Source organism: Pituophis catenifer, unplaced genomic scaffold, assembly GCF_029215685.1.
Source record: "Pituophis catenifer annectens isolate HBS135680 unplaced genomic scaffold, rPitCat1.0.hap2 SCAF_2, whole genome shotgun sequence".
In the NCBI taxonomy this organism is placed as follows: domain Eukaryota; kingdom Metazoa; phylum Chordata; class Lepidosauria; order Squamata; family Colubridae; genus Pituophis; species Pituophis catenifer.
The window spans coordinates 96,400,275-96,427,636 of record NW_027256882.1 but is presented as its reverse complement, the minus strand read 5'-3'; the positions used below and the strand labels follow the sequence as shown (position 1 = coordinate 96,427,636).

General features: G+C 37.8%; 1 protein-coding gene across 3 annotated transcripts in view; it reads right to left on the bottom strand.

The window, feature by feature from the left end:
• Window positions 1-27,362, bottom strand: part of ANXA6 (annexin A6) — a 43,429-nt gene that overhangs the window by 6,174 nt on the left and 9,893 nt on the right. For 2 of the 3 annotated variants that reach the window (XM_070937209.1, XM_070937208.1), the window contains exons 3-21: window positions 24,009-24,099; window positions 22,167-22,261; window positions 20,573-20,686; window positions 20,309-20,399; window positions 19,812-19,891; window positions 19,666-19,722; window positions 18,661-18,754; window positions 16,228-16,323; window positions 15,361-15,419; window positions 14,032-14,154; window positions 13,656-13,714; window positions 11,990-12,068; window positions 10,901-10,982; window positions 8,370-8,464; window positions 5,569-5,682; window positions 5,168-5,258; window positions 4,014-4,093; window positions 2,545-2,598; window positions 1,542-1,559 (exon numbers count right to left, since the gene is read on the bottom strand). In XM_070937209.1, coding sequence (XP_070793310.1) covers window positions 1,542-1,559; window positions 2,545-2,598; window positions 4,014-4,093; window positions 5,168-5,258; window positions 5,569-5,682; window positions 8,370-8,464; window positions 10,901-10,982; window positions 11,990-12,068; window positions 13,656-13,714; window positions 14,032-14,154; window positions 15,361-15,419; window positions 16,228-16,323; window positions 18,661-18,754; window positions 19,666-19,722; window positions 19,812-19,891; window positions 20,309-20,399; window positions 20,573-20,686; window positions 22,167-22,261; window positions 24,009-24,099 — 1,572 coding nt within the window. The remainder of the gene's footprint in view (window positions 1-1,541; window positions 1,560-2,544; window positions 2,599-4,013; window positions 4,094-5,167; window positions 5,259-5,568; window positions 5,683-8,369; window positions 8,465-10,900; window positions 10,983-11,989; window positions 12,069-13,655; window positions 13,715-14,031; window positions 14,155-15,360; window positions 15,420-16,227; window positions 16,324-18,660; window positions 18,755-19,665; window positions 19,723-19,811; window positions 19,892-20,308; window positions 20,400-20,572; window positions 20,687-22,166; window positions 22,262-24,008; window positions 24,100-27,362) is intronic. The other variant, XM_070937210.1, reaches the window with a different exon arrangement.

The following is a 27,362-nucleotide window of genomic DNA, read 5'->3' as shown; positions in this document are numbered from 1 at the left end:
TTATCAGTAAGTACAGAACATACTGTCATTCATATAGATCTAGTAATGGACCATAAGAATTTCCATGTCAAAAGACCATTACAGAGATAAGAGTCAAATGTAATTCTAAAAAATATGAGCATTTCTCTGTTATGGAGCCTGATTTCTCCCCAATCCCAAGTGAGTATCCAACTGCTTTTCTATCTAGCAAAAAAATAAGGAAATATATATTTTGAATTCATTTTTGTGCACGGTGGGGCAGAGTTCCATAACAAAGCACAGGCAAGAATCAATTTTCCTATGGGATTCTTACGCACAGAGAAATAAACAGCACATTCAGTGGATCAGTACAAATTATTCCTAGTAACTTTAATTCTCCTTATGTGATAGTTAGCAGGCTGTTCCTGCTTCCAAACTGTTCCTGGTTGCCCTTTTGCTGCTCTGCAGTAAGTTCAAGATAGTGCTCTTTTTCTCCACTCCTCCAGCTGCACAGTTGGGAAATGAAGCCTAAACAAGCCAACAATGGATAATACAGCCAGTTCTTGTGTAATGACTGCTTAGCAACCATTTAAACTTATGATACCCTAGTTTATGACCAGTCACCAAAATTACAATTGTCACAGAGTCCCATGGTCACCTGATCACTATTTGCAAGCTTCACAGTCAGCTTCTGATAAGCAAAGTCAATGAAGAAGCGGCTGTAAATTGCAAGTCGCAGTCACGTAATGTCATGCTTAAACAACTGTGGGTGATCTCTTTAATGACTGCAGCAGAACTGATATGCCCCGTCTTGTGACATTTCACTTAACAACCATGTTGCCAGTCCCAATTGCGGTCATTAAGTGAGGACTGTCTGTAATTCTATCCACACACTTTTTTTTCAGTCACCTCAGGCTGGGAAGGCACATAAGCCCAGGCAATACAGCACAATATCTGAAATTGGGGAAGCAAATTAATATTGATTTGGAAAATATTATTTTGTGTGAGCCCAGAGAGGCACAGCATCAGCAATCAGATTGGTACTGCATCTCTTTTGTCGTTCCAAACAGCCCGCATGCTTTTCATTCAAAAAGTCTCTGAAATCTTTGGCATTCCTAGTTAAGGGACCTCAGATAAGGCAGACTTTATAAAGACCACTTAAAGACCAGATTACGATAGGCACAGCTGAAAACACACTTTCTCTTTCTCTTTCTTTCTGTCCACTTGATATTCCCAAGCAGACACAATAAAATTATAGAATATATGGACCTTTGGTTGCTATTTTGTCAACCTTGATGTATTCTGCCATTTGTTGACCAAAGAGCTTTCACTGTGATGAGAATCACAGAGCCTTCACTTAATTCATCTCTACCTTCACCCACACTTTACACTTAATGTATTAATTCTACCATTCCCTAAAACCCGATGTACGAAAAGCAAATGTATTTGTAGATCATCCTTCCCCAACCTGCATCTTGCAAATGTGCTAAAGCTGCTTTCAAGAATTTTTAGGCAGTGCAGTTGGGAAAACTAGTGGTAAGACATTTAGAACATGTCAAGCAAAAATAAAGGGCAGCACTCACCAGGGTTTCAGCAACCACCTGACGAGAGAGAGGGAGGGAGGGAGGGAGAGGAAGGGAACAAGATCAGAGATGGTATGGCACAGGTCATTCCAGGGATTTCATAAATAAATTGGGGCAGTCTAAGATCTCAACATGACATTGGCACCAATATAGCCCACTTAATTATGGCAACAAAAGGAGTCCCACTGTCATTTTGTTGATCTGAAGCAATTCTGTATCCCCAGCTTGTTTTAAGCATTGAATAAATACAGAAAGTGTTAGGTTCCCTATGATCTGGCTAAAAAGTTCACATTTGGGCTACTAGCCTCTGCAACTCTTTTTTCCTGCTTATTGAGATGCAGTAGCCACAAGCATTGCTTTCAAAAACATGCAATAGCCTGCAGAAACATTAGAACTCCCTCTCGTGGAAACAGTCCTAACCGCATCACTTCACATTATCCAGAGTTCAATTGGTGACTTATAAATACACATTTGCTCTTCTTCCTGAATCTGGCATGTATTAAAAATGGATTACTTAACCTATTTTAACATTATGTTTAATATGAGTGTCCCTTAACATGGAATTGCAAAAAAAATATGATGAGTTATGGTTATTACTTTTTGGGAAATGAAAAGCTTCAATTAAAACCCACATTAAAATTTGACATAAATTAATTACCTGCAAAGTGCAACTGGATTCAGACATGATACTAAGGCATTGTCGTGGGTTTAGAGTGTTGTGTGAGCCCATACAATTGCAGCTTACTTAACAAAGCCTAAATAAATCATATGTTCGCATGGTGTTTGTCCCAAATCTGTTTCAATATATACAGTATGAGCTCAGAGCAAGAACTCCAATGGAGCTTTTTCACATGCTCTCTACTCCTCTCTCTGTTCTGGAGGTATTCATAGATCATGAAACCCAACATTAACCTATTATCAACTCTAGAATCCCCAAATCTACATAATGGAAGAAAGGCTACAGGCACAGCAGAACCATTCCTGCACATGTGGCTTTACTTACCTGAGCATCAGCATGAGCCTTTGCAATATCTTCCCCTCCTTCACTGCGGTTACCCTACAGTTAGACATTGAGAGCTATTAATAAGATGAAAAAAATAGGTCCCTGGGAATGGGCCAGAAATTAACATCTTTAAATAATTCACTAGCTTTCTTGGCAGGTACTAGTTTAATTGCCCATAGGCCTGGAGCAATGCTGTGAGCTACAAAATCTGGGCATTTTAAAAATTTGGATGCCCACTAGATGACACCAAAGAATTAGCTTTTCTGTATTCATTTGCTGCCATATAATTGTTTAGATTTTTGCAGCTGGATCTGATAGCTCCACATGCCACCTACTGCAGAACTATAACTCCCAGCATTCTTTGATGATGATGATATCCATTCAATCAGTCCAGTTCTTGACAATTCTATGGACCACCTCTGTCCATATTTTCCAATCTTGTACAGCTTCTTTCAGCCTGGCTGATGTCAGTTTTGATGTCTCACGTTTTTCGACAGCCTCATTTCCTTTTCCTGCTGACCATTCTGAGCATAGCTGTTTTTTTCAATGAGTTTGACTGCATGACATAGCCCGAATTTTGCAATTTTGCCCTCCAGTGATACATCTTATTTTATATGCTTCACTACTGGCTTGTTTGTCACTGGCCAAATTTTCTAGAGCAACTGAGCATTGAACCTCACAATATCCAGAGTGCCATATATATTCTGTCCTAGGCAACATGGTCAATTACAGTGCCACCCCCTGATGCTTATTACTAGAAAACGTCCTCTAGCACTGGCTTTTATCCTTCTTTTAACTATGGTACCCTCCCTGCTGCTCATATCCAGCAAAATAAATGACATGGGAGGATATTTATATCTTAAAATGGGGGCATCAATTATGAAAAGAGCACAGGCCTGGGAAGCATATAGTTTATCTCCACTCCTTTTTCAGAAAACACTGTACTGTGTTATTTCTTCAAAATGAGATTTCTATCAGTCCTACTGGGGATAAACAAATTATAGCCACCAAATGAATGCTTATCTGAACTCTATCCATGTCCTGAACAATTTTAGATTTTATCACCTTGATGCAAATAGCTTTTTAAAAGTCTGCTGTTGCACAATAAATAAAAACAGAACAGTTTGAAGCAGCTTTCAAGTTCTATGAAGCCTGCTTGCTTTTGGGTGGTGACTATATGAAACTGAGGCAGAAACGGTCATTTGAACCTGTGTCTACTACAGCTCAGCAGCATTATTGTCCCTGCGTGCAAAAATACTCATTGAATTGTTTCTGTCCAACTGAATGTACCATTATCAAATGCACAAGATCCTTAATGAATAAGAATTAAAATTTTAAAAATAGCAACTTTTAAAGGTGGTTTAACAACTGAATCAGATCATTAGATGTTCAGAAATATCAGACAGAAAACACTTATCTTTAACTAAAGGAGCTTTAAGAATGCATTGTGGGGGGGGGGAACCTCTTACCAGCGCCAGAGAGACTAGGATCCTTTTGAAATGTCCTGAAGTGTCAGAACTCAGTGCGTCCTCCAAAGATTTATGATAAGCTGGAAAAACACAAAAGCAGAAGAAAATGTTCAAAGACACTCCTGATTAAAATGTAATTCCTGGTGATTAAAAAGATACACCCATGTTATTTTCTTTTTAAAAATGTAAAATTGGATTGCCATCATGTTTTTTGACTTTCAGTCTAGCCCCGTGATGGTGAACCTATGGCATGCATGCCACAAGTAGCACGCAGAGCCATCTCTCCGGGCACGCGAGCTGTCGCCCGTTGCTCTTCTGGGTTCCAGCACACCGGCCAGCTGGTCTTCATGCATGCGGGAGCGCCAGAAACTGGAAGAGCAGCCGCCCGATGCGCATGTGTGCACTGGGAAAATGATCTTCCGGTTTCCGGTGACTGCATGCGCACCAGCCACCTGGTCTTCGCATGAGCATGCGACTGGGTGGCCGGTGCGCATGTGTGTGCCAGAAACTGGAAGATCATCTTCCTGCTGCGCGCATGCGCATTGGGCGGCTGCTCTTCTGGTTTCCAGCACACGCCCCCCCCCCCATTTCAGCACTCAGTGCCAAAAAGGTTCGCCAACACTGATCAAGCCTGTATCCCTGAGATTTTCCAGTGTTCTCCTCTTCAAAAATTACCTACTGTATGCCTGACCCTCCTTAATCCTTCAAGGTCAACTATATGCAGATTTAACCCTAGAAAACATCCATCAAAGTACTGGTTCCAGTTCTTAGTATGTGAATAGGATATTCACATGGAATGAAGCCCATGAAAAGCTTTATTCTGAGTAGCTTCCCCTTAAAGGTCAGTAGCTTCTAACCTTGATCTGATGCAAAAAGAGACTAATATGAGAGGTGACTACTTCCTTTGAGTCAGGCTCAATTCCTGCTATTTATAAGGACAGTCTACCTTGCTTTTTTTTTTGCCAATATAGCAGTGATTTGCCATCCTGTTAGATTGGGAGCCCTATAGAAAACACCAATGTGTAAGCAAGCAAGTAAATAAAATGTGTACTGACAAAATTTAAGCATTTATTACAGCAACTGATAAATACTTTCCTGATTCTTAGTCTCCTACATCCATTTGCCCCTTAAAAATTATTGAAGAAACTCTTTACCTTCTTTATAGGCTGCATTAATTGCTTGAATCTGTTCGTTATTCCGTGTGGCCAAAATTTCAATGAGAGCACTCTCATCAGTACCAGCTCCCTGAAGTGATGTAAAGATATTTGATCGTTTAGTCATTGTTATTATTTCAGGTCAGCTAAGTGCTCACATTTATAGGGAATGCCTAGTGCATCGATTTCCTGATATTTCAACTTCTGGAAAAAAAAGTGGTTGGCTCAGAATTGAACCTACGTATCAGCCTGAGCTGGCAATCTTTAGTAAGAAGGAAATCCCTCGTTCTCTCAAGATAAAGAGATAAAAGCAAAAGAAGGAGTTTTTCTTCTCTCCTCTGTATGGGTTAAATTTATCTTTCTGTTCTTCAAATACTATATTAAAAAGAAATCTGCTCTACCTCCATAGCTTTCTTCAGTTGCTTTGCATCATAGAAGGCTGGTGCCATCATCAGTCCAAGAATAACCTTCGCCAAAGGTCCAGATATTTCAGATTTCAGGTCTGCCATAAGGTCCTATCACAGGAGACACTCATGAAGTAAAACAAATTGGAAACTCCAAAGAAGTATAGCCAAATTAGACACAGGACATTTAACAATGACTAGAAACACATTATTGACTTTTTGCAGGAAACAGTAAAAATGATATATGGTTTTGAGGATTAGAATAAATATAACACATTATAGAGAAAATGTAAATGATGCTATAATCATAGAGTAAGACGTTAACTTATATTTATACTTATAATTTCATTATATGAGGTGCAATGACAATAAAGTAAACTAACTAAACTAACTATAACTACAATAAAAAAAACTAGAAGTCTTTTCTTTAAAACCCTTTCTTTGATTGCTGCATTTTCCTTCCTTCCTTCTTTCCTTCCTTCCCTCCCTCCCTCCCTGTATTCAAAATTCTAATAAAATTTTATTTAAAAGAAGAAGAAACTCCAAAAACACCTGATGCCAGTCAGGAAGACGATGCTTAGAAGAAAGGCTCTGACATAATATGATGGGGGAAGGATTGGCCACTTGTGGCCACCCAATTATTTTTAAATTTTATCTCACATCAGTCCTAGCAAGCATGGTCAACAGTGAGGCTTTACAAAACGAAAGTCCATCTACTTCCATTGGGCTGCATATTACTCTCAGGTGCATTAAATCTGTGTTAATAATGCATGCAATATTCTGGAGCATGAATGTTATCCTGTGATTAGAGCAGGAAGGAAGAATGGCAGCAAATAGAGAAAATATGCTTTGACTTAAGAACAGACTCTAGCTGTAGTTGCCTCCACATGCAGGTAGAGCTTAATAATAAGAGCTTAATAATTATTGGTTTCATAAGAGGCTTTTCTCCAGAGTCAAAAACTGCATACTGATTAAAAGTAATCTGTAATTAAAAATACAAGTCCCAAAATAGTTACACACTGTATCCCTCAACACTCTTCTGCCAGACACAAGGAAGATACTGTACATAACTCAACTCATCCTTTTCATCTCCTGCCTAAAACTGTCAACTGAAGGTTAGGCATTCAGACAGGTCTGAACAAGATGGTAAAAGATGACCTCCTTTTTTTTTTTTTTAAAAAAAAAAGACCAATAGACATTGATGGTGATTTGAGTAATAGATTGATCCATGATATCTAACAAGGAGGGAGAATGACTTTTTCTTTTAATATATTTTTTCCATCCTGAATGCCTCACGCAAATAATTTTATGACACAAAACAAACAAAAGCTTCAGAAAGATAATGGGGGAGTAATTTCCCAAATATTATAATCATGCTCTTCTTTGCTCTCTCCTGTGCAGCTAGATTTTCTGTTTTCCTTTTTTAAAAAGAAGAATGAATGTTGGCACATTGACTTCCAGCATATCTTACATATTTATATCCGCATCCTGAAATCTACAGACCATAATATGTGTTCAGCTAAACGCACACACACATCATAGATTTGAATTAGCAGTTGAAATGGTTATGCAGTCAGTTCAGTGAGGCAGTAGATGTGATGTGCCGGTGCCTGGAGGCTGTGAGGGTCTGGATGGGAGTCAACAGGCTCAGACTTAACCCAGACAAGACTGAATGGCTCTGGGTATTGCCCCCTAAAGACTATGTTGATTGTCCATCCTTGGTTCTGGGGGGTGAGAAAGTGCCCCTCTCAGAATGGGCTCGCAATTTGGGTGTCCTTCTAGACTCACAGCTGAGACTGGAACAACATCTGACAGCTGTAGCTAGGGGGACCTTTACACAGGTTCGTCTGGTGCACCAATTGCGACCCTACTTGGATCAGGAGGCTCTCCTCACAGTCACTCATGTCCTTGTCACCTCACGGTTAGATTATTGCAACGCGCTCTACGTGGGGCTACCCTTGAAAAGTGTTCGGAGACTACAGTTGGTCCAGAACGCAGCCACGCGAGCTGTCGTGGGTGCACTTAGGTACACCCACATTACACCAATTCTCCACGAGCTGCACTGGCTCCCTATTGGTCTCCGGTTACAATTCAAGGTGTTGGTTATTACCTTTAAAGCCCTACATGGCTCAGGGCCAGTTTATCTTCGAGACTGCCTTCTGCCGCATAGCTCCCAGCAACCGGTAAGATCCCACAGAGTTGGTCTCCTCCTGGTCCCATCAGCTAAATAATGCCGGCTGGCGGGCCCACGGGGGAGGGCCTTCTCTGTGGCGGCCCCAGCTCTCTGGAACCAGTTACCTCCTGAGGTCCGGACCATCCCCACCCTATTGGCCTTCCGAAAAGCTGTGAAGACCTGGCTTTTCTGGCAGGCCTGGGGCCGTTGATCTCATTATAATGATCTTGCGAGACCCAGACACGAATTGGAGTACATGTGTTTTAACGTTTTTAAAGTTTTTAATGTTTTAATGTTTTTCTTTTTAATATTTTTTATGGGATTGTTCGCATTGTTTTATTCTTTGTTGTAAACCGCCCAGAGTCTCTTGGGAGTTGGGCGGCATAGAAATGCGACAAAATAAAGGAAGGAAGAAAGAAAATAAATATGCAGAAGATCTAGAAGGCATCTAATTAGGGAAGGCAAACAAGGAAAGAATGATCTTAATTCTTTATTTTTAAAAGTAACACCAAACTTAAAATAGACCATCTATAAGAGTTATTGCATAAGAGCTCCTGCAATAAATAAACCAATTGAATGTTGGAGAAAGGGAATGAGATACAAAAAAAGAGATTGTACTAATTACCCGGCCATAATGAGACTTGTATGCTTTTATGATATCTTGCCTCTGGTCATTACTCCTCTGCGTGACAACCTCAATGATGGCATCTTCATCTGTGCCTGGAACCCAGTAAACAGAACACATTCAACCATTTTTTTTCCAGTTCAGTAATATTTAATCTTGACTCTTGCACTTAGTCATTACTTGGGAAGTAATCCCAAGAAAGAACAAAAAGGAAATTGTCCACCACTGGGATGAGAGAGAGGATACTCTTTTTAAGATCAATCACTCAGTTAACTGCCTACCGGATATATATTTTCTTATCCTATTATTTTCTGACCCCTTACAAACTCACCATCCTTAAGAGTTTGTTTCAGCCCTATATAACTGACTGAAGAGAAATCAAATCAGTGCATAAGCATATTTGCTCAGTAACCAATTTCGTTGTATATATGATGTACAATGACAATAAAGACTATACTACTATACTCGCAGGACTTTGCTTCTGGTTTCTGTGTGGAAAATTCTTGAATTATTCCTGCGGGGTATAATTTACTGCAGTGTGCTCAGATGGTTACCACATGGCCCTATAGACTGTAACCTCATTCCTGTCTTAAAAATAGATTTGGGAGTGGCAAAGAGAAACACACTTAAGCAGATTGAGATGCGGCTGCATATGAACTATTACCATTAATACAACTTAAGCCCCAAGCATGCTCATGCTATTCAATGCAAGCCATGATCTCTAACTTGTCAAATACTTTGCATGCCCACATCTTACTGATTACAGTTGTTATAGAGCGGGAAGGAGTATGACTGTTGGGGTTCTTTGAAACAGCTCCTTCCTGGGGAATAACTTCCCGCCCCCCAAAGCAAGGATGGCCCCCCTCCCCCGAGAAGGATGGCCTTCTCGGAGGTAAAATGTGGCTTTTCCAGAAAGCTTTGGGGGATTAATTATATACATCACAGGGCCATACCAAACAAATCTTAGTTCACTGATTTTACTATCTAATTTGAGAGGTTAGATTTTGGATTTTATCATTTTAATGAATAAAAATATATCTTATAATACTGTGTTTATTTTTTAAGATCTGTAAGCCACCTAGAGTCTGTTAAGTTTCAGGAAGTGAACAAGTCTCCTAAATAAATCAATGAACAAATGCAATATAGTTTATGGTATTCTGAATAAATGCCCAGGGAATGCCTCTTACTGAGCAATATAGAAGCATAACAAATAGAAACAAAATCATTCAGCTGTTTCTAGACATCACTCTGAATATATTCTTCATTTTCTTCCTACCACATTGAACTTAAACAGGATGGCATGAGCTAATGACAGAGTATCAAGACTAGACAATGGCTTGAGAGGGCAATGGGTTGTCAAAAATCTGAACCTTGAGCATTTTTCTTAACTACAATGAGATGTTGATACAACAGTGCCATCTCCTGGGTCTTAGAGGAAGCAGTAGAATATCATTTGGTCACTGTCAGTATCTAACAGGATGCAAGGACTCTGCATTGATATGGTTTTTATGGAGCAGTTTTTATGGAGCATTTGCTGCCTGGATGACTTGCAGATGGTGTCCGATCACCAGAACCATCCTTCTCTTTCCAGAATCACAAAATCAGAAGAGTAACCAGGTTTGTTCTGAAAGTTACTTCTTTCATGAATGAAGATTCAGGAATATGACCAACACCTCAAAATATATTTTTCATAAATATAGTAACCAGGCCTCTAAGAGTAATGCAACTGCTTTCTTCCAACATTTGTGGGGTTTTGTTTTTTTTCATTTTATGTTTATTTAATTTTAAAATGATATTCCTTTTTGCATTATACAGTTATACAGCCTTGTATCAAACATAATTAAATGGCATAACAGTTCTAGCAATATACTTCGCAATTGTATATTGTCTTCCCTAAAATACATAGGCAGTTGTGATGTGCATCAAGTTCAGCATTGTACACTGCTGGCATTGCATTGGCTTCTCTTTCACGGCTGCCTAGGATTTACTCAGATTATTCAATCCCTCCAATCAACTACATGAAGCAAATGGCCTGAGAGAGAACCATAAGCCACTGATAGCCAAGAAATGTTTTAGAGCGGTGGTTCTCAACCTTTTCTTTATCACAGACCAGGGGTGAAATCCAGCAAGTTCTGAAAGGTTCTGGAGAACCGGTAGCGGAAATTTTGAGTAGTTCGGAGAACCGGCAAATAACATCTCTGGCTGGCCCCAGAGTGGGGTGGGAATGGAGATTTTGCAATATCCTTCCCTCAGGAGTGGAGAGGGAATGGGGATTTTGCAGTATCCTTCCCCTGCCACACCCACCAAGCAAGGTTGAGGTGTAAGTTACATTGTTCCTAGAATGTGACTGGAGATAAGCAATTGCCTACATTTTAAAAGCATTCAGCTAACAAAGCCTGCCTTAGGAAGAAATCTGGCCACGCAATAATGCTTCTATCTGGAAAGTCTACAAATGTTATTACTTTATCACTGAATAAAAAGAAGAGTGATTTTTCTTGCTCTGCATCAGCACATTGCAGAGGGTTACTTACCAAGCCCCTTCATAGCTTTCCTGAGCACTTTTGCATCACCATCAGCATTGAAATTTGCAGCTGGACAAATGGTTCCTTTCATCTGCAGAAAAGTAAGAGTAGTTTAAATTAAAATTATGTATTTTAAAAGGGGAGAGGTGCAGAAAGAGGGCCAAGCAGAAGGGCGTCCAAATAAGGCACCCCCATCTGTTTCCTAACAGTTGCTATTTTATTTAAAACAAAGGAAATATAATAAAACAATTGGAGAACAGCTGGATAAATTCCATGCTCATGCATCTCCCAGTCAGCATGTGGAAGGCATCTTGCAACAATATTTCAAATTCTCAATGCCTGCTTCTGATTACATCAGCAATCTTCTAGACATTAATTCAAAAAGATGTGATTTCTTTAAGACTGACTCTCCAACCGTTTTACATGCAAAAAGCCTAGGATGAATTCACAGAGCCCGTTCCAGTGATTATATACAGTAATCTAAGCATCGTCTGTTTCCTTGTATTAGGCAGTAACAAGTCATAATGGAAGAATAGTCTGAGAAAGGAGCAGGTTTAAATAATCCAATAACATGGGGCATTTGTGAATTCACCCTTTAAAAATAATTAGTGAAATGTTTAGTAAGTTGAATAGCTCACACAGCAAAACAAGCAAAGGAAGAAAACCCATCTATTGCTAATCTGATTTTGTAACAGAAGCTATGGATTGTTTCCTTAACATAGCTCTAAGGATCCATATTGCAGATGCATTTATGAAGCTGCAGTGATTCTGCTGGGTGTGTATGGGCACTTACAACAAAGCACTTCCACTGGACTGTTTTTTAGTTTTATCATCAGATATCCTATTATACTAGGGAATAAGCAACATCTTCAAATGTTAATTCCTAATGATGCGGAAAACCAAGGAAGAGGAAAATAATTTTTCTAACTATGAATGCATATTAGTTAAAGTGGCATGTTTAGAAAATGTTAGAAAGGGAGAACTGTGGAGTAGGCAAGATATCCAAGAGGTCCAGAGCATTAGCAGCGGATAAAGTGAAGCAGTCGTAGTTTTGAGCCAGCAAGCCACAGGTAGGGGAAGGGAAGGCTGGCTTCTAACCTCCACTTTGGCCACTGCACTAAGTTCCCACATCTGATAGGCCACCTGCGCAGCTTCAGGGAAGAACTCACCTGCAGCACTGGAAGGGGAGGGATGGAAAGATACAAGATGGATGACATATGCAGAGACACAGTAAAACGTGAAGATGCAGATCCTGTGCAAATTAGCTGGTGCCAGTCGCACTGTCCCATCCTCCCTCTCCCACCTAAATTCCTAAACAACATCTATCTATCTATCTATCTATCTATCTATCTATCTATCTATCTATCTATCTATCTATCTATCTCTTCCGTAATAACTTGGTACATTTTTATAAGAGGCATGGTAGAAAGCAGGCTAGTTGATGTGTTTGCCATATTTCCTAAGAAAAAGGTGAGGGCCTTTTTTTTCTTCTCTCTTTGCAAAAGGCAACTACAGTGCTTCTTAATTCGTAGTAGGATCATAGGGAAATTATTAAAAACTGTAAAACCTTAATTAGGCCCAATCTTGATTGAGCCCAAACTTTTGCTTTTGAATAAAAAGGAAACATCAATATAGCTTTGGGCTTTGAATGAAAAGGTGGAAGACAATAAATGAAGGTACCCTTTATATCAAATGTATCCTGGAAGGCTACTTCTTCAATTGAATACTTTATTTCAATGTCATTTGAGAATTGCATAAATAGTACAGGAGTAGGGTAATGCAAGTGATTCTAGGATCTCTTTAAAATAAAATGTATTAGTATTGTTTTTATTCCACTCTTATCTGCATTGATTTCCATACTATGTAAAAGATACACTGGTAGTCCTCGTGCTTAGTAAATCATTGGTCATCCAATATTGGTCAGCACTAATATTGACATATGCAACTTGCCCAAGCCATCCTCCCATCCATTCTTCTACTTTCTAGGTGTCCCAACTACATTACTTAACATTTGTAGCAATCACAGCTATGGTGAGAGTTAACATTTAATGTATCTGAAATGCAATAGGTTAGTGAAGGCTGATCCAAAGTGTACATAAAACCTGTAAAACCTCACAGGTTCAACTATTGAATTTGGGCAGTAGCAGTATATACCCACATACTGGATCAAGTTCTGATATGGAGTTATAGAGAAAGAGAGAGGAAGCCAAACCTTCTTAGATCTAGTTTATGGAGGCTTAATCATGCAAAAGGATAATAATAGTTGTTTGCTGATCAGAGCATTTCAAAACACATAGCAATATGCTCTACTGCATTTTGTGGCCGAGGTATTACGATTAAAAACACATTATAATATGGTTAATTATGTGCTATCAAGACTGGGTCAACTCTTAGTAACCATATAGATTTCCCCCATAATTATAATATGAACATTAAGAGTGTTTTAAAAGGCTCGAAGTTCTTCCGAGCAGACAAACACATATTTAGTCTGTCAACAAAAACTGAGGTGAAGGGCCTGCTGTCCAAGGATAGTTCAACTGACCAACCTCAGATGAAAAATCTCACTTTCTAGAAAAAACTACTGAAATTTTGGGGGAAGGTTTTGTTATGATAGAAACTAGCCCTGCAAGAAGAAAAAAATCATATTCCACTTGGGAAATAGTATTATTAGAGGTACAGGCCCAAAACGAGTTTCAGAGCAACTGAGGGCCATTTAAAAAGCATTCCTCCCCCACAAGAATCCATGCTTCAGAATTGAACTTACTCATCATCTCCCCCACACAGCTTCAGTAGAGCTTTTTTGTAATCACCTGATGTATCACTCTGTAAAAGGGAGAGAGGAAAACTCAGCTCTTCACAATTATAACCAAAATGCAAATCATCCTTAAAATAAAAGTTATATTACCAAAATAGCACCCTAAGCATTCACAAAAGAAAGTTTAACCCAATCATCTCTCTCTAAGGCTGCCTGAATTATTCTGTGCTGACGATCTCTTCCAAGAATAACATGTAGAATGAGATACCAGATACCTTCAGGAGCACTAGATCCCTTCTTAATAATATTCAGTGCATTATAAATACAAACAAAACACTATGATAAATTTCACACACCCTCTGCAGTGCAAATATACAGTATTTACCTCAATCATATGATGCAAAGATTTTTCATACTTAGTCCGGAATATTTCCCGAATATCCAACATATCAATCTCACTCCGTGCCACCATGATGCGAATCAGCGTGTTATCCCTTGTCCCAAAACCCTAGAATGAATAATTTAAGGTCACAAAAATCTCAAAGGGACATGGGATGTTCAAAAGTTTTAATGAATACAGATATTTATAGAAGATGCTAGAATCCAATGAGAGGCTATTCCAAATCGTTATATGCATCACAAAACAACTTCAAAGGCTTTTTCTTCTTTCTACATGTGACTTGTATAATTGTTCGTCTATCAGTTGAATTCATTATTTTTCAAAATGTCAGCTATCATATAAATAACACATGCTATCTGTGCTTCATAACTTTAGGAAAGTCAGACTTTCTTCAGCCATGGAAAAATTTATAGGGCATCCTAGACAAAATATTGCTGGAATATTTCAAATAATGTTTATAAACTATTAGCCCAACTGAAAGGAACTGATTCATCATTTATAATAGTTTTATTAGCAGGAGAATAAGGCAACATTTTCTAAAGTTATTAACTGTAATGGTGATAATTGATTAATACTCTTATGTCAATATTGTTTAACCTTTATTTTATGATAAATTTATTATATTTTATTCTTCATTAATTGCATATGTTATTCTGAATGTTCCTCCAAATATGGCTTGTTAATACTATTTGCTAAACTCGATGTTTGGCTAAGAAATAAATGAAAAACCTTGTATTAGAAATATGGATTATATTAAAACACATTTTCTTAATTTTCTTGTTCTCTGAACTTTTTTAAAACATCAACCATTTATTTGTGTCACTCTTTGTACCAATGCCAATTACACATTACGCCAATAATGAATTGTGACTGGTGAAAGCTAAAGAAAGTTGCTTCTTGTTGTAATAACATCTATGATACAAACTTGGCTGTTTAAATAGATTTAATTTATTCAGTGACTCCAAAACCCCTCTTCAAAAACATGTGGTGGCATAATATCCTGTGCACAGTTAGAATCTGCATAGTTGAGCTGACACAGATTCAAAGCACACTGGTTAAGGCTAGCATCTCACTTTTATGAACTATCATAGTAAAGGTCACAAGGTATAATTATTAAAATTGGCTGAGTGTTCATTCCCTGGAACTAAATAGGTGGAAGTGAATTTAAATTTCAATTCAATGTTTTAATCTTGATACTAGAAAAGTCCAAACAGTTAAAATCTAGAGAAAGCAGCAGTGGTCCTCCTAATGTTCAGAAGATACATATAGTAGGAGACAAAAACTACTCTCCGGAATACCTGGAGTGGTACTCACCTTCATTGCTTTGAACAATCTTTCAGCAAAATACTCAGCTGTACTCCTGATATTTTTCACTGTGGAGAGAGCGTTGGGAGAGAGTTTTAGGTCTGTGGGTCAAAAATGCATTTCCGGAAGTCTTCAAAACCTACTGTCTGGCATCATATATGATTTTAAAAAAATGCTGTTCAATCTTGCACTGTGATGCACTTCTGAGTAGTTACAGGCAGCCATTCCCTCCTCTTGGAACACCTAATCACATGATTTCCAACATGATTTCCATATGCTCAACTCACAAAGAAAATGCTGTACCTTAAATGTTATTGCAAAGTTTTATTCTGAACAACCCAAATTTGTCTCTGCACTTACAACTACTACCTTTTTTTAAAATTTGATTTATATGCCATTTGATTTGACCATGAATGTGTGATTATTAGCAATCAGAGAAAGAGATACCCCCCCCTTTCCTATTTCTAACTCAAAAAATTCTATGAATTTGCTATGTTTGGAAATCATCTACATCTTTCTCATAGAAGTAAGTTACAGGCATTCTGTATCTTCCTCATCTTAAGTCAAAGTTATTTCATCCTGAAGAAGAATTGATATATATATAGTCTCCCAATGGGCAGCAATGGGCAGCAGGGAGTCTCCCAATGGGCAGCAGGGAGCTTGCTGGCTGCTGGAGGAAAAAAAGCCTAGAAACTAGTGGATTGGGATTTCACTGAACTAGGGCTGCAGAAAAATCTTGGTTTACGTAGGAAGAACCTGGCTAAAGAGAAATACATACATACACAAACACACACACAGGATTTAATTTCATTTTTGAAGTCCCTTCATGCCTGCTTCTCTTTTCAAAAATACTTTATAAGATAGGATCCAGCTCACCTACAGCCAGCATCAATTTTTCAAAGTCCCCAGATAGTTCTCCTCGGATGCTCATCTCAATGGATTTTCCCGAAATCTTCTGATACTCATTAAAGACTGAAAAAAGTGGGAGATAGATAGGTATCATACACACACACATGCATTTGGCTCATTGATATATCAAAAGCATCTTTGGCTGAATTTGAAATGACACCTGTCTGATATAGAGCTACCTCATTATGTAACTTGAATGGAATACTTAACATTACTGCCATTTCATAGTGTTTAAAATGGGGATTAGGAGCATCATGCACCCATTACTACTAGAAGAATCCCTGTAACTATAATTACGTGTAACAGAATTTTTTTAAAAAACCAAGTCTTAGGAGATAGCAAAGTCTAGAAATATCTTTATGTCATCACCTGGAATCTCGGGAGATTTTGGACATGTTTTACATTTTAAAAGTCTTAAAATATCTTTAGTTTGGCTTTTTTTTTTTTTAATGTGTTAGCATCCAAAACTCTAAACGAACTCATGAAACAATAGCTACTTTCTTTGCCAACCAATGTGCAAACAAAAGCAGTAAATGGCCAATTGCCCTTAATGCATCTTGCAAAGCCATTGTTCTATTTTTCTGATTTGTTTCAGAAAATTAATAACCTTCACAACCATCGATCTCTACAGGACCTGAATCATAGCTATGCAATAAAATGAGGTGGAAATGTTGTGCAATAGAAAATATTTCAGCTAATATATTGCTCTGTTGGGGGGGGGTGTTTAAAAAATGCCAAAGAGCAAGCTAAATTTATAAGCACAATTCATAATCTTTAAAAAAAATTAACAAATTTTAGACTTTCTCTTTTTTCTTCTTAGATTCAAGTTTTCTGGTAAAGACAAGTTGTATTATGTTATTCATATGTAAATGATGCAAGAGTAGAGAATAGTACTCATCTGACATACCTTAAACATTTGAAAACGTTCTAAAATTTTAACTTTGTTTTAGGAAACATTTGAATCATGCACAATATTTCAATTTAACTATTTTTGGCAATGCAATAGAAAAACTCATATATTTATATAGCAAAGAGATTATGAAATATATCCCTCAATTTAGATCAATGAAATACTGCAATTAAAATATTTTCCCAAGAACCTTCAACATTGTGATTATACATGGCTTTTTTATTAATAGCTGTTTTATTTCAGTCATGGTTAACTATTTTTTTTTTTCAGAACATCATTCTTTTGCATCAAAAAGAATACAGAGTTTAAGACACTTTAAACATTAATGCTTATTTATACCTTCAAACACATCTTTTTTAACAAACATTATTCCATAAAGTGTTCTTAGCTTTGACTGTACTAAAATATTATTAAGGCTCACTTATTGCATTAAATAATTAACTTTGATTTTTACTTTATTGAAAAGTTGTTAAACAATAGCTTTTGAATAAAATACAATACTGAGTTTAGAAATAATGCTAAACTATAAGCAATAGCTTACAACCAGAATGGTAGTTCATACAATATGCTAAATAAAAAATAAAGAAACCACCAATTACTTAACATAATACCCGTTTCCCCTAAAATAAGACATCCCCTGATAATAAGCCCAATCAGGCTTTTGAGCGCATGTGCTAAAATAACCCTCCCTCCCGAAAATAAACCCTCCCTGAAAATATTTAACCGTATGCGCAGCCGGTCCCCGCCATTTCCTCTGGTTAGGGTTAGGGAGACAGAGCTGGAAATCAGGTAAAACGGCAAGAGGAGCCCTGTCTTGCTCCACACGCCCCAAAATAATAAGACATCCCTGAAAACAAGGCCAAGCACTTATTTTGGGGTTCAAAAAAATATAAGACGGGATCTTATTTTCAGGGAAACACGGTAAGTAAACCCAGCCAAAAACCAAATAGGAATTCGGTATTTTATCGTGAAATTTTTTTTAAACAGGAACAAGAATAGTTTCATCATAAAGCAATTTCCTACAGGGCAAGGTAAAACAAAGAAATGATTATCAAGCAACAAGCAAATAAGCAGTAAGTATCAGTTCCTTTTGCACTACCTTTTCACATTTATGGAAGAAGAATAAGATTCATGGATCTGTATTTTGGTGATGGAAAAATTCAAGTATAATATCACAGATCAGACTCTGATGCAACTGAAAGCTACTCTCAGCAGTCCATGTGGCCTGGTGACCAGATTCCAAAGAATGATCTTAATGTAACTTTCTCCTTCGTTGCTTCCTTGCTTCCTTCCTTGCTTGCTTGCTTCCTTCCTTTCCTTCCTTCCCTATCAACCTACCTACCTATTACTCATCATCACTTATGCATCACTATCATACTAGGAAAACACATGATGCCTTGCTAAAAGAGATTACAAGTTGCTAAGAAAATTTGAGTTCTTGAGATTCAAATTATTTTTATTATTTCTTGTACAGCAATGTTCCGGCTCACCTAGCCGAAGGTGTTGTTTGCTTCGGTTTCCAAGAATGTAGACAAACTGGGCCTCATCAGTGCCCCATTTCTGCTCTCCAGCTTCTAACAGGTCCTTTTAGAAAACATAAGTACACAGGACAACGTGAAAAAGGAAACAACTACTGTTACCATCAACATTTTCAAAGCATCTTATCTGGAAGCTCTAAACCAACATAAAATAATGATCCATATAACTTGAGTCAGCATTACTGAATTCTCAAAACTGATATGTAATATTTATCTGTATATAAATATAAATATATATTTATATTTATAAAAATTAAGACCACTTTATGTTAATATTTACTAGATGAATTTTAACCAATCACTTTCTCTCAAGCCAACCTACCTATACTGTATAGTTATTGTGAGGAAAACTGGAGAAAGGATTGCTATGCATGCTACTTTCAATTCCTAGTGAAAAAGTACTATATAAACGTAATAAATAAATATGTAACAAAGTAATATATCAAATGTATGATTGCCAAAGCCTCAGGAATATATCTACAGATCAACCTAAATTGATCTGTAGATATATTCCAATAAGAATATCTCACTGAATTTAATATTCAATTAAGAATGTCTGAAGTCCTATTCTTTACTCTTTTACATTGACAAACTATAAATATTATCTACATCAAAAGAATAATGGCTTAGGAAACCAATCAGAGCTAGGCTGCCAAAAATTTGACCAATACAGTATTAGGAGTTTGTGTATTGATGGAGGTAATATAAACAAGCATTTATCAGAGCTATTCTTATTTACACTAAAATGGGTGTTTCTAAGTGTTTAGTTTTGATTACTACAAAGAGCCATAGTGGAATTGGTAGAGAAAAAGTATGTCAAAACTTACAAAAATTATGTACACAGGACTTAGATCGCCCTCTAGAACATGCTTTCTTGTCTAGGACTGGATTTGTTCTTTGAAAAAAGATCAAATTCTTCCTTTGTTGAATCATCACTTAGGCAGTACCATTACTTACGTTGGCATCTTGTTCCACTAAGTCTTCACTCACAACATCATCTTCTTCTCTGTTTCCCTTATAGAAAAAAACAATGCATCAGTTCTATTGATACGCTAAATAAAGGATGGAATAAATGCTAAAAGAGAACATAAAGACCAACATACCTGAAGCAGTACAATGAGCATCTTCTTGAAGTGTCCTGAGGTGTCTGCTAGGACATCTTCTTCCAAATCCCTTTCATATGCTAAAAAAAAATTAAAAAGTTACTAACAAACCTTGCTGTTTTTCTCATCTGATACACGAATGCATTGTGTGTTAGCCAAAAACAAAACTGAGCAAGTATTCATAAATGCATCCCCCCCACAAACTAACAGCACAAGGACAAAAGCAATATAACAAGATAATTGCACAAACTGAACAAAAAGCTGAAAGGACCTTTGTTCATCATCACTGAGGTAAAGCTAAAACTTGTTACTTATAAACTACTTCAGGATATTCAGGATAAGATATCCGTTAGAGACAGAGAGAAGACACCAAAATTGCTAACTTCATCTCAGTGATAATCTCTCCAGCATGATCCTGTCGATCTTATTGCAACTTTAACAGCTGTGGATTAATAGTATCTGAAGCCAACTCAATACAAAGATCTTGCAGTAATCACCATCTTTGTAAGCCTCCACCAGAGCATGAATCTGTTGATTGGTCCGAGATGCCAGAATCTCAATCAGGCTCTTCTCATCAGTCCCAATCCCCTAGGAATAAAGAACACAATTTATCTGTATCAGCCATAATGCATTGTTATTTTAAAAGATGGAAAAAAATAAATGCTCCCCAAAAGAAAAAAAAAAGTACTTTAAAAGTAAATAGACCAATATTCTCATGAGCTCCAGAAATAATGAGAACCATAATCAAACTCTTTCTTTACCTTTAGAGCATCTTTGATTTCCTTGGCATCAAAGTACTCTAAGGGCCTCATTAGACCCACAATCAGTCTTTCAAATTTTCCAGTCAATTCATACTTCAAGTCTGCAATCAGGTCCTAATAAAAAGGAAGAAAAGGTAAGGAATTAAAAAAAAACCAATTTGCTTTGCTCAGTTAGAAGATCACTCACCACAAAAATGTATAAAGTCTTAGGATCAATTAAAAACTGAATTCAATATTGGAAGCAGAAACAAATGTACTTAATTTTGTTAAAATATTAATTTGCATCTCCCTAGTGGAAAGCAAAAAACAGACAGACTTCTGTTTTTTTAAATTAAAATCTAATCTACGTGAGTACCACTGATAAGGACAAACTTATTATTACACAATATGTGAAAGAACCATTATGAGATTTAAATGTCACAAAATGGTCAACAATTTCTTAGACTAGTAATTCATTAGTTGTGGCTGCCACAACTCTTCCCACTCCCCTTAAATTTTGTGAATGAACTAGAAGTTTCAGCATTAGAGATCAATCTTGTTTTTATTTCATCCTCCGTTTTGACAGCCAATTTTTTAAAAAAGGTTTCTTCTGTTTACATCTCTTTGAAGACATCTACTGCAAAGAGAAACAGACCCCACTTGATCTCCTGAGGTCCAGAGATTCAAAGAGGTGGTAGCTAAAAGCAAGGAACTTTTACATTACAAATTGTTTCTATTCTGTTCGTACAACACATGTGTTTGGGGCACTCCCTTATCATGACATTTACTTTTATTCCTCAACAAGAAAAGATCATATAGGTAAATGTATGGTACCCTGTACAATAGATTGGAGGAATGGGAGGGGTCTCCCCCTTGGAGTATGGGGGCACCTGCCAGAGTAAAATATATGCTCACCACTGGCAATTTTGCATCATGATTAACAGATCCTAAAATTCTATTTTAAGCATATCCTTGGCTCCTTAGTTGAAAGAAGTAAAACCTCTGTCTGATTACTGGCATTACTGGTTTAATCCCCAAACCCCCAAAATATTAACCTAATACTGTCTACTGTCTATTCCTAAGAGGTCTGTAAGGGGCGTGTATAAGAGCACCAGTGTGCCTTCCATCCCTGTCCTAATGTTTCCTCTATTCGTATCTATTTTATGTATTCAATTCATGCTTATACTTATATATATTACCTAATACGTTGACAAATAAAAAATAATAATAAAAAATATGATGACTGTGGAATAAAACCTTAAGAATCAGATGTATGTGATGTAGAGCAGGGGTGGGGAACGGCCCTTTTATGATTTGTAAACTTCAACTCCCAGAATTCCTTAGCCAGCCATGCTCATACTGGCTCAGGAATTCTGGGAGTTGAAGTCCACAATTAATAAAGGGGCCATCATTCCCCACCTCTGATGTAGAAAAAGACAGTAATGAAGTACATCCATATCTATAACATCAGATAAAATTCCTCCCATATATGGGAGAGGGTCAAGATATCTGGAGGAATGGAAGTCAGCCATTCACAATCCAGTATTCAAAGGTGAAATTACATACATTGTATAAATTCTTTTTTTCTAGTTTTCCTATCCATTCTGAGACTCACCTTTCCATAGAGAGCCTTATATACTTGGCAGATCTCAATTCTTTGTTTATTGCTCCTGGATGTTATGAGATCTACTATAGCTTCTTTATCACTGCCTGCAGGAAGAAAAAAGCCTCAGTCATTTTAAGATAACAGAGTCCTAAAACTGATAGCAAAGTTATATAACATGTATTAGAATCACCTTTGAAAAAATCTGGATAACAGTCCCATTTCTGGTTTGAATTGGAACTGAGAAAACAGGAAGCACATTGACAGCCGTGCTTAGCTGGGAGAGTAAAACAATTTTCTATTCCAGTCCATGGAAAATGAGAGAAAAAGAAAGTAGCTTTGTGTATTATGGAAAAGGAGAATCAATTCTTATATATTCTCTCTCTTTCCCTTTAACAGAACTATTTTATCACTTTGAACAGTTCCACTTCAAAAATTTTACGTTGTTGGCACATCGGCATAAACATAAAATCCTAAATTTCTCTCTCCCAGAATTATCAGAATGCTTATCCTATCACTTTCTCCTCAAACTCAATCTGAGCTACAATGTTTAATAGGATTTTTTTTTAAGTAGCAACATTTATTTTGTGCTCCAAATATTCAATTTGACAAAGGAATGTGGAATTGGACAAGAATAAGCATTTATACTAGAGTTGTACACATTTTGAAAATGTTTTGGAAAATGTACTTTAGACCTTTTTAAGACGAGGACATGTGTGCTATTCATTAAATCAATCTGTTGCTTTCTGGGTTGTCAGCAAGCTTGAGAAAAGTCTGTGCCTGCTTGAAGAGTCATAATTTTAATAAGTGAATTCCTTAAAATAATTACAACTAATTTCTCAGGCAAGCGGCTTACAAAATAGCATATAACTGCTGGTTTGACCTTGTGCAAGATTTGAAACATTTCTCTAGGTGACTTTCAAGTAGGGATGCTAGTTTGTAGGTCTGCTGCTGAGTCACATCTACTAATTGTCTGTATTACTCCATGACTAAGCAAAACAGACTTATGGGTAGAAGGCATATGATGAGCATCTTGTCAAAAAGATTGGCCATCACTATGTCAGTATTGTTTCATCATCTTCAAAGCTGAGCAAGTACAAAATATACACAGGTAGTTTACGACCACAATTGAACCCAACATTTCTGTCGCTAAGTGAGACAATTAAGTGAATTTTGTCCCATTTTACAACCTCCCTTGCCACAGTTGTTAAGTGAATCACTGCAGTTGTTAAGTTAATAACACGGTTAAGTGAATTTGGTTTCCCAGTTGACTTCAATTGTCAGAAGGTCACAAAAGGTGATCACTTGACCCCGTCATAAACATGAACCAGTTGCCAAGTGTCTAAATTTTGATCACATGGCCATGGGGATGCTGAAATGGTAGCAAGTGTAAAAAATGGTCAGAAGTAACCTTTTCAGTGCTGTTGTAACTTTGAATGATCACTAAATGAACTCCTGTAGATCGAGGACCACTTGTATGCCAAACCTAAAACAGATAATCTATCTCTTCTTCTCACTGTTCTGGCACACAATTTCCAGAGAAAAAGAAAATACGCAGATGATGTCATTACCATGAAGTGCTCTTATTGGATTTATCTTTGGTGTTGTGGGGGGAGAGTATTTTCAAGCCATTTTTGATTCCTGGCAACTGCCTGGACAATTCCCTGCAGTTTTCTAGGCATCATTTATAGCTGTGATTTGCCATTGCCGCCTTCTAGTTGGCTTCATGCCTAAAACACTGCTATTGATTTTTTTTTTAAATCACATGTGTAAAACATTTTAAAATGCAAGATGTATATGAAAAGCATAACACATTTTCATTCAGAGTGATAGGAGATAATATTGAAGACATACCAAATCCCTTCATAGCATTGTATAGTGCCTCTGCATCCTGGTTGGCATCAAAGTTTGGGAAATCCTTCACTGAACCCCTATATCTTCCAGCCTAGAATAAAAAAAAGATAAAAATCAAATTATTATTAATTTCAAAACATGTCATCTATAAAAAGTACAATAATCATAGAATCCTAGATTTGAAAGAGACCTTGGAAATCTACTACTTCAATCTCCTGTCCAAGGATGGAATCGTCAGGCCATTCCAGACAAATAACTTAAACCTTTGCTTGAAAATCTCCAGTGATGAAACATGCATGACTTCAGGAAGAAGGCTGTTCTAATGCTTAATAACTTTCATGGTCAGGAAGTCCCTTCTTATTTCAAGCTTGGATCTCCTTCTGCAAAACCCCTGTTAGTTCTTGTCCTACCTCAGGATCTATAGAGAATAAATCCATACCTTCTTTTTATGAAAGCCTTTCAAATATTTGAAAACTACTAACACGTCTCCTGTTCTTCCCTTCCTTACCTAAAGAAAATTTCTCTAACCACTCTTCTTAGGATTTAGCCTTAAAACCCCATCACCATCTTTGTAACTCTGCTCTGTGTTCTTTTTACTTCCTCAGTGTCCTTTTTGTATTGTGGTAATCAGAAATGGATGCAGTATTACCAATGCAGGCCAGTCTAATCAATGTACCAGAGAGTGGAACTATAAATTCCTGTGATAATATGACAATAAAACAGCATGTAGCTGGTCGTTCCAGAACTGTAGTGTGTTCCTTCTTGGAATTTCACTAAAATCTAAAGTTATATGGACTTGTAGTAGCCCTATTTAAGCTGCATAGGAGTAATAGCTAGAGCGATTAACTCATATAATCCAACATACATTTTTAAGATTACAAAACTCAACCAAAGCAAGAATTTCAGAACCGTGGCATTTCCCAACCCAATTTTGAACATTAATGTACGTTCACAGTAAGTAAATTATCTATTATATGTATTCTTGCAAAAGGGTTTCTTTTATTTTGTCTTTTCCTTTTGGGACAGTTAGAGATGAATATAGTATTATGTATGAAATAATCAGATTAGTGGCAAATTTATTGAGCTGCTAATGTTCCATCTATGAGCTGGAACATGTACTGCCAGCGATTGAGAGGGCAGCTCAATTGGCCTTGGAGGAAACTGGGGAAGGGCAGAGTCAGTCCAGGCAAGGCTTTTCAGAATTAGTAAGGCCTGTAGGCAGGGAGGAACAGAGGCAGGATGAACATGAGAGACAGAGCTCAGACGAGGAGCAAAAACCACCCCTTCCTGATCCAAGGGCTCGGAGAGTGCAGAGAAGGCGTGATCAGCGCAGACTGAGCAGGCTACTCGCGAGGTGAGTGCTCCGCCCATCTCCGCCCACAGGCACACCTGTGGAATGAGACTTAAGGAGATGCTGTGGGGAGGAGAAATTGTTGGGAACAAACCACTGATGGGTTGTCCCCGGTTCGCACTGGTTCTATAGAACCGGTACTAAAACCGGCGGGAGGCTCCGCCCACTGACCCTGTTGTCATGAAAATGCTACTGCGCATGTGCAGAAGCTTCTGCGCTTCTGCGCATGCCCCGTTGTGAACTGGTAGTAAAGGTAAGTAGAACCAACTCCTGGAACAAACTCTGAGTTCCTGAAGTGTTGCCGACATTTGAACTTGCCAAGAGTCCTTGCATTCCTTTTGGCATTCTGGACTAATTACCTAGATCTTTTGCTCCCTGAACTCCTTGATTTGCCCTTGATCTGCCAAATACATTTGGATTTATTGCCATGCAGTCTTGGTACAGACAGTCCTGGGCTGGACTAATTGCAGCCAGAGGCTGCTTGAGGTTTGTGTGGGGGTTTGTTATCACTCTGCTCTGGGACTTGACAGAAACGTGGGAGTGTTTGGGGAGATTTGGAGCAATAAAGGGGCGGTTTGAACTGCCAGCTGTTTGGGTTATCTCTGTGCCGTGCCCTGGGTCATCACAGATGGGAAGGCCTGGGGAGAAAAGGGGGAAACTGGGGGGGGGGGACATTTTCCCCATTTTTTTTCCAAAGCCATTTGTTCTAAAAGAAAAGATGGAGCAGTTCTCCAAAGGTTCTTTTCAAAAGGCAACTGGATTTTGTTTTTTCCTTGAAGATGTTTCGCTTCTCAACCAAGAAGCGAAAGAAGAACTGAAGAAGCTTATTGCAGAATTCAAGAAGCTTCTTGAATGAGAAGTGAAACCACCTTCAAGCAAAAAATAAAGGAAGCTCAGTTGCCTTTTGAAAAGCATCTTTGGGACAACCATGACCTGGATGACTGAGAATCTACATAGACATGGAACAGTTCTCTTCACAAATATCTGTCAGGCCTGAGCCAAGAATGATGTAACACAATCCAATCAAAGTTCAATTCTTTACTTGCTTACACCATATAGAAAGAATCTTGCCAGACTAAGCCTAACCTAATGGATATATCACGGGAAATTCTAATGAATGGATATCCTAAGTCTCTTCTTCTTCCCATGATTCAGTCCAGCTATGGTATGAACTATCTCTTGTCTGGCCCTCCCCTCCTTGGAATATGCTCCCTCCTTCCTGGGAAACTGCCACTTCACTCTTAATTCATTACACCACCTCCCCTCCATACAGTCCTCCCCTGATTCAAATCATAATAAAAACTGTAACAAATTGTTTTCAGGAAGGAGCTGCAATTTCCACAGCCAGTTCCCAGCTGCTTCTCACTAAATGCAGCCTCTCCTCTGTGTGATGATAAAGGTAAACGTAGGATGATAAATGATACTGTAGCACGTACAATTTCTTCTCCACATCGACAGCTGTGACTAACACTTGGCTGCTTATATACTTAGAAACACATACCAATGGGACCGGAATACAGCTCACTTTGATTTCTATGACTGAGTTGAAACTTCCATTCTTTGTGTTTATGGGGACTATCACATTTCTCTATAACACAATTCCTTTATTTCCCCAGGATGCACCTGGCCTTGGGCTAGGAACTATTTCATGTGAAAAAGGCAAATAATGGTGCGGAAGTAACCATGGCACAGCAGGGATATAACACTGGAAGAACCTTAAAACATCCGAGTGAAATCTCCCTTGTATAATTAAAATAGATTTTCTTTCCCCATATCCCTTCCCCCGCATCTATGAGTCACTCTGGCTTTCTGACAGATGGCCAGAGCCTTGAAGTTATAAATAGAACTACTTTGTCCTAGGTTCTTCTATTGGTAAAGTTGACTTCTTATATACCATGTTTGTGCCATGTCTCCACATCTTCACCTCTTCTGGTACTACCAGAAAAAGAACAGAATCCAACTCTGATTCACTGCCATCTTTCTTCCATTTGAAAGTGAGTTAG